Source organism: Rasamsonia emersonii, assembly GCF_000968595.1.
Source record: "Rasamsonia emersonii CBS 393.64 chromosome Unknown ctg1118621760037, whole genome shotgun sequence".
Taxonomy (NCBI): domain Eukaryota; kingdom Fungi; phylum Ascomycota; class Eurotiomycetes; order Eurotiales; family Trichocomaceae; genus Rasamsonia; species Rasamsonia emersonii.
In genome coordinates, this window is record NW_013563250.1 from 85,645 (window position 1) to 92,932 (window position 7,288).

The 7,288-nt window shown below is 49.7% G+C and overlaps 4 protein-coding genes across 4 annotated transcripts; 1 reads left to right on the plus strand and 3 right to left on the minus strand.

Annotated features, from left to right (window-relative positions):
* Positions 1 to 689: 689 nt before the first annotated feature.
* On the plus strand, positions 690 to 2,070 carry T310_2738 (Amidohydrolase family protein; the record flags this gene model as incomplete). Its single annotated transcript, XM_013474403.1, has 3 exons — positions 690 to 1,501; positions 1,733 to 1,965; positions 2,009 to 2,070. The coding sequence occupies 3 exons, from the start codon at positions 690 to 692 to the stop codon at positions 2,068 to 2,070; spliced, it is 1,107 nt and encodes a 368-aa protein (XP_013329857.1).
* A 228-nt stretch (positions 2,071 to 2,298) lies between these two features.
* T310_2739 (uncharacterized protein) lies at positions 2,299 to 2,895 on the minus strand (the record flags this gene model as incomplete). Its single annotated transcript, XM_013474404.1, has 2 exons — positions 2,299 to 2,318; positions 2,394 to 2,895. 2 exons carry the CDS (start codon positions 2,893 to 2,895, stop codon positions 2,299 to 2,301), a joined length of 522 nt encoding a protein of 173 aa, XP_013329858.1.
* A 1,716-nt stretch (positions 2,896 to 4,611) lies between these two features.
* Positions 4,612 to 5,103, minus strand: T310_2740 (uncharacterized protein; the record flags this gene model as incomplete). The annotated part of the gene is made up of 3 exons (XM_013474405.1): positions 4,612 to 4,662; positions 4,751 to 4,818; positions 4,908 to 5,103. 3 exons carry the CDS (start codon positions 5,101 to 5,103, stop codon positions 4,612 to 4,614), a joined length of 315 nt encoding a protein of 104 aa, XP_013329859.1.
* A 965-nt stretch (positions 5,104 to 6,068) lies between these two features.
* T310_2741 (L-arabinitol 4-dehydrogenase) lies at positions 6,069 to 7,288 on the minus strand (the record flags this gene model as incomplete). The annotated part of the gene is made up of 2 exons (XM_013474406.1): positions 6,069 to 7,068; positions 7,122 to 7,288. 2 exons carry the CDS (start codon positions 7,286 to 7,288, stop codon positions 6,069 to 6,071), a joined length of 1,167 nt encoding a protein of 388 aa, XP_013329860.1.

Below are 7,288 nucleotides of genomic sequence, written 5' to 3' on the forward strand. Positions count from 1 at the left end.
CGCATGGCTGAGCGATGAGGAACAGCACAGCTGGCTGTGCAGGAGACGATGAAGAAAAGAAAAAGAAAGCATGGCTCATGGCTCTTATATCTCTGTCAGGCATTTTTCCGCACGTTGCAGGGACAGCTGGTGCTGCTGTGTCACCCAGACGGCATCCTTCCGAGCCGCCCGCCAGTCAGTCGCCATGTGGATGGCCTGGTTTTTTTTCCCTATTCTTTCTTTTTCATATAATTTTTTTCTTTCCTCCAGCCAGGTGAATGTCGCTTGCCATCTGTCCTGGCTGGCATCGCATCCTGCTGTACAGTTCAGTACATGAGCAGCTGTCAGCGTCGGAGATTTCCCGTTTCGACCCGTCGACTATCTCGACGACTATCAAATCCACAGATCGTGTCAGCTCAGGATGCTGCTCAACGGATCTAATCTAGAGAATCGCTAGTGGGGCTGGCCTGTCACTGAGATCGCCTTCTTTCCTCCTTGCACGCCGTCGGTCATTCACCGGTGGTGGCTCTTTCTTTATCCTCCATGCTTCCCTCGCTTGTTCTGCAGCCGTGCGTGGCTGTCCGGCGAGTTCCACCGGTGAGTGCCTGCTATGCTGTCTGAAAAAGTCCTCTATTCTCCTGTCTCTGTGAGACGATGTTGTATCGCTACCACCTATTCCATTGCGTGGATTGTCCGGTGTTCTTGCGGCCATGCTGACCAAGCTCAAGCTCAAGGTCCGCCTTTTCACAGCCCGTTTCCTCGCCAGCAAGAGCCAGACGCAGACGCAGACTGCTGCGTCGGTCAAGCCATCGCCTCTTGCGCAGAGGATTCCTCCTGAATCATGGGACAGCCACATGCATGTCGTTGACCCTCAGCGCTATCCCATGGCCCCGGGTGCGTTGTATACGCCCCGTCCGCACACGCTGGCCCACGCGCAGACCTTTGAGGCGTCTGTCGGCATGCGCAATGTCGTCCTGGTCCAGCCGTCCATCTACGCTTTCGACAATTCGTGTCTGCTCGACGCGCTGAAAGAGATGGGCCCGTCGCGGGCGCGCGGAGTGGTCGTCATCGATCCGGACTCAATCCAGCCCGAGACCCTGGCCCAGTGGCATGCGTTGGGCGTTCGCGGCGTTCGCGTGAACCTGAAATCGGTAGGCAAGGTCATGACGGGCGACGAACTGGCCGAGACGCTGGCAAAGCACGCCCAGGTCATCCGCCCGCTCGGCTGGGCGCTGCAGGTGTACGTCCCCCTCGACATGATGCCCGCGCTGGAGCGGTGTGTGCCGCAGCTGGGGGTCAAAGTCTGCGTCGACCACTATGGATCGCCGGATCTCTCTGCCGTCAAGGCCGACTCGTTCGACCCGTACGCCCTGCCGGGGTTCGCCTCGCTCGTCGCCCTTCTTCGCGCGGGACAGACGTATGTCAAGCTGTCAGCGCCGTATCGGCTGTCTCCGGATCCGCAGATGCGCGTCATTCGCGTTTTGACGCAAGAGCTGCTGCGAGTGGCGCGGGACCGGGTGGTGTATGCGACGGACTGGCCGCACACGCGGTTTGAGGGGGTCGACATTCGACCGTTTACCGAGATGTGTCTGCAGTTGTGCGGGGGGGATGCGGAGCTGGCGGAGCGTCTTTTTCAACGAAATGCAGAGGAGTTGTGGGATGTCTCACCTTGACTGTTCTTATTTCTTTGTTCGGTTGGACGCCGTAGTGGTTGCATGGGTGTGGTTGGCATCATTACGACTGTAGATTTTAGATTACAGCATAATATCATCTATGATACCCACGAAGTGCTCTCGATGTTAAGACTGCGTGTAAGATGCAATGTAAAACACCGCGTCATTCAGCGTGATCCACCTGAAGTCAGAATCAAGAAATATTCCATCATCCTAGCATTCACAAATTCTTTATCTAGCTCCAACCACGAGTCGACGAATACTTGGCCAACTTCCAATCCGGCTGTTCATACCTACCTACGCACTTACCTAGGTATGTAATCTTCTCGACGAATCTAAATACCTAATCTAAGTAGTAAATAATCTTAGTCCAATGAAGTTCCCAGCAGGTGATCCTTTTTCCTTAGACTTCTTTTGATAAACTTTTCTACTATAAATCTTAGATATTATTACTGAGATTGAGTTTGATCCGAAGTCAATATTATATTTATTCCTACACATGTACTGTACTGTACTGTACATATCTGTCATTCAACCGTTCTAAGTAAGTGAGACCGGATTGCAACGTCAAACCTACTTTCTCTACTCTCACTTACGTCCATAAATATGCTTGAGCAAGGTAAGAAGATCATCGACAGTATCATTCTCAGTTAGTCAGATAGTCAGCTAGTCAGTCAGTTAGGTACCTAAGTAGTCAGTAGTCTGGGCTGGTGAGCTTGTCAGTCAGTCAAGAAAACCAACCCATCTCGTGATCCTCGACATAGATCTTGGGAGGGAACGGACACCCACGACGACCATCAATAAAGACCGTTCCCTCAGCGCCATAATTCGGGCTCGGAACCACCTCGTAACCCGCGACGCGGACACGCGAGACCCCAGCATACCGCACCAGCATGTCGCACATGAGATCGACCTGCCCGGGCAGAGCGACCTGGCCGTCGTCGACCGTAGCGCACACGACGGCCGCCAAGCGGCTGGTCGCGGAAAACAGTCGCGGTACTCGTACTCCATCAGGTCGAAGCATGCGGTGCATCAGGGCGTGGACATGGCGCTCGCCAGCATGCGGGTCGAGAGTCCTGTACGGCATGGGAGGAATGTGCGCCATCAGCGCGCCGTGAGTAGACACGATCATCGCCACGCTGCATCCCTTCAGGTCCTGTGTGCCGATCGCTGCCACGGGGCTATCGCGCTCGAACGAGACGAACTTGATTCCGTCCATGGGCACGTCGCGCGCTTCGCCCATGAGGAGGGCTTGGTGGAAGGTGGAAGCGGCTGGGCGCGACGGAGTGGGCGGAGATGTAGGCCGAGGAGTAGTACTGCATGGTGCTGCTGAAGTCGGTTAAGTCGTGACTGTTGGTGTTGCTGCTGTTCCTGAGGATGACGCTTGTCGTTGATCGGACCTGATCTGATCTGTCTGATCTGATCTGATGGATCGATCGATCTGATCAAGGATACAATGATTCCAGACTGAAGAGTTTTTTATATCCATGGTCATAACAATAACTACAGTATATACGGCAAACAGCGACAAGGAAAGCATTACAAGTCAGTATTCTACGACCCATCCCGGCAGGAGTTGGATATCGAGTCGGTCTGGGCCGGAGTAAAGGATAACTACAGAACAGAAAACGGAATATAATGCAATGAAATGCTATTGTTTGCGAGGGTATATGATTCTTTCTTTATGACTCTTTGTCTGGAATCATCCAAAATGGACGACGACGATGAAAGGAAAATGATTATTATAAAAGCACGCTTTGTTCCGTCCGTCAGTCCCTTATAATGATACTGATGATAATATCTAGAGAAGAGTATCTGCAGATAGTAGAGCAATGCCTGTTAGAACAAAGGATTGTTTCTGCTACAATGGATTGTTTTTTCCGTCTTTGTCTTCTACAATATGTAGGTAGATAGCTGGCTAGGTAGATAGGGCATTATTCTCCAGCAGCGGCGGTGATATTCTCCATAATTAGATATTTGGCTAGATATTTTTTTAAAAAAAAAATCAAAATTCAAAAGTCGACTCCCTGACGTGATAGTATAATACCATACTACGATATGATATGGAAACATGGATAATTACGACCGTAGGAAACAAATTCTAAAAATTCCAGTCTTTTACTTCCATTATAAACTAAATATCTTTTTTTCTTTAGTTGTTGACCTATCTCTCCAATCCACGATTTTATTTTATTTTATTTTTATTTTTTTTTCCCAGTGAATAAATATGTAGTGTATCTATCTGCAGCATCGAACAAAGAACATTATCCTACCTGATGTATGTACTGTTGTACAGTACGTATGAGCAGTACAGTAACCCTAACCCTTGAGTTAGTTGACTTCCCGCTTCCTGCTGAATGCCTGCTAACCAGCCAGCCAGACTTGATAACTGGGTTTGAAAAGATCGATCTATATATGATAATATATGTAATCTCCATTTGTGTTCTGGTCGTTGGATTCTGATTAATTTAATCTCCACCACGTTACTCGATTGGATCCACGGGACTCTCCTGTGAAGCTTAGCTGGTGCTCTAGGAAACATGCACTATCTATTATGTCTGGAAGAATCAAGGACTGGTACCAGTATGAGTCTGTCACTCAAGAGGCTTGAGAAGGTCTGACGATACCTCATAATGGAAGCCAGACCTTATACTCGTCGAGCAAGCCGGCAGTTACGGGAAAAGAATATCTCGTCAATTCATCTGACGTATTTGCCGGAATTGTATTCAGTCATGATTGGTTATTTCTTGGTTATTTCTTGTCTATCAGACACGAACAGCAGCGTAAACTAATTAATCTCGATGATCAAACCACCAACAGAACAAGCTGACTCTTTCCGACAGAAGGACAGTTGGGTATATTCGATTGTATTCTATTTGACTTGGTTCGACTAAAGTCAATTGATCCTAATCCTAATCAAAGCGAACTGACTACCATTATCATCGTCATCATCATCAAATCAAGTCTTCCACTCAGCCACAGACGTGCATCCCCATTTATTGTTGTCGTCCTGTAAGCATAACACAGAAACAGCGCATTAGTATGCATCCATTCATCAATGTCCAAAGAAATGACGTGGAGAATAAGAGTGCACAAACCAAAACATAACAACACCACACATCATTAGCCTGCGGACAGGGTTGCTTCGCTTCTGGAGCGGGGGTACCTGCACCAACAACACCACAGAAAATCAATCAGCAGGGTATTCAACTCAACAGCATCAACAAGATTATGTTCAGGGTAGGGTCTTCGCACAGCTATCAGCAACAGTCATCCCATTGGGCCACTGCTCCACTCGCGAATCGTCGCAGCAGTACGGCTTCTGTGGGAATCCTTCGTCTTTGGCGAGGCTGCACCACCAGTTGCCGTTTCCGGCATTATTTGTAGTAGTACTGGCAAGGGAGACGCTGGCTAGAGAGGTGAGGAGAAGGAGAAGAGTAGTGGTATGCATTGTTGGTTGATTTTCGGACTGGTAGGGAGGTAGAAAATCGTATATCGCCTCAACCGGTAGTGGGCTAGGAAGAAAGAAGAGAAGAGATACAGAGTACAGATAGGAAGAAAAGAAGGGTTGATTGCATGCATTGCGTCTCGTGCTGCCAGGTACATGATTCTCGTCAGCCCCTTGCATGCATGCATTGCATGTTGTGTCGAGATATTTCCCAAGGGAGGGGGGAATGGAATGCTCCTACTTGCGCCTACTTGCCTGTTTTGGTAAACCTACATAAGCTAAGCTATGACTTATTTAATATTATTTCCAACCCCTTGGAAGATGGTGCATGTACTGTATATCGTCACGTGGAGCATGACAATAGGGGAAGAAATCAATGAATAAAATAGGGTATGGTCGCCAACCGTTTTTTTTTTGTTTTGAGAAAAAGGTGATTGATTATCAAATGTATATTCTAGAATTAAGCATCACTTTCATACATGTTTGTAATATACTGTACTCTTGAATCTCGCGTGTAGTGGTATCTATCAATCATCGATCTACTCTGGTATCAAGAATTTCTGTATCATTACCCATCCAGCGAATACTAGTATAGGCAGAAAGTTAAAAAAAATCCCCAGAACATCAATATCATCATATACTTTTGTTCTAGCCATACGCATTAATCCATGTAAAGCCTGCCTGTGGCGATTCCGTCCAGACGAGTGCATTGCGGGAAGACTTGTCAGATGTTATATTTGTAGAGCGTCTGGACCCTCGCCGTCGAGGTACATTTCTTGTAAACAAAAAGATGAAACAGACGTTAGTAATACTCCGTAGAAGATGAAGACACGAGCAGAAACAAAGCAAATTAATTGTTCTCGTTAATAATCTATCAACGTCTATACAGAAAACGTTCCCAAACAGCAAATGCAATTAGTCGTAAAATAGACATTGCACAAGTTTTACCAGTTTACCAGTTTACCAACTCAACTGCTCGCACCATTCACCCCGTTGGCAGCCTTGATATCCTCCTCCGAGCTCATGATCTGCACCTTGATCGCTCCCGTCTTGGGGTTGGCCGCCGTCTCAAACGCCTTGACCGCATCCTCCAGCGGGAACCGGTGGGTGACCAGCTTCTTCAGGTTGATCACCCCGTTCTTGACCAGACGGATCGCCTTGGGCCAGGTGTTGCAGTAGCGGTACTGGTACTGCAGGTCGATTTCCCACGTGCTCAACCGCATAAAAGGCACCTTCATCTCGTTCTTGCCCACGCCGATCACAAAGACTTTACCTCCGAACTTGACGCTCCAGATCGCGGACGCAACGCTGCTCTCCACTCCGGTGCATTCCATGGCCACACGGGGTCGAATCGCGTCGGGAGCACTGCCATTCCCGTCATTCAATGCGTCCAGAATCCCCGCTGCGTTCTCCTCGGGAGAAAGTCCCGGCTGGACCTTGTAGGTGCGAACCTCAGGCACCAGTTCCTTGGCGAAGCGCAAACGACCCTCGTCGATATCGGTGATCACGATAGGGGTGGCGCCTGCAGCGCGGACGCAAAGCAAAGTCACCAAGCCGATGGGGCCGGCTCCGGCGACCAGAACGGGATCTCCCAGACGAACTCCAGCGCGGTCCATACCGGCGAGGGCGACACTGAGAGGCTCGAGCAGGGCGCCATCCTCAAAACTCATATCGCCAATCTTATGACACCAGATGGCCGGGTGGTTGACATAGCGTCGGAGCAGACCGTCGACCGGGGGCGTCGACAGGAACTCGACATTCTCACAGCCGTTGTAGCGACCGGTCAGACAGGGCTCGCACTTGTTGCAGATGATGTTGGGCTCAATCGCAACGCGGTCGCCGGGCTTCAGTGTCTTCACGTCAGGGGCAACGGCAATGACAACGCCCGCAGACTCATGACCCAGGATGTGGTCCCCCGTCACGATCATGGGACCGATGCAGCCAGCATGCCAGAAGTGAACGTCTGATCTGTGAGAATCCATCAGTCACTGAGGATAATATTCGGTTCCACTCAGTCTTACCCGCAAATGCCCGTGCTGCGGACTTCGACCGTCACCTGGCCGGGTTTGAGGTCGCTGCCGCTCTTCACCTCTTCCAGAGTGGGCTTTGCGTCTGCGACCCACAGGTCATGGTTGGGATTCGTGTAGACGCCAATGTTGGGCTTCGTAAGGTTGATTTCGGCGGCCAT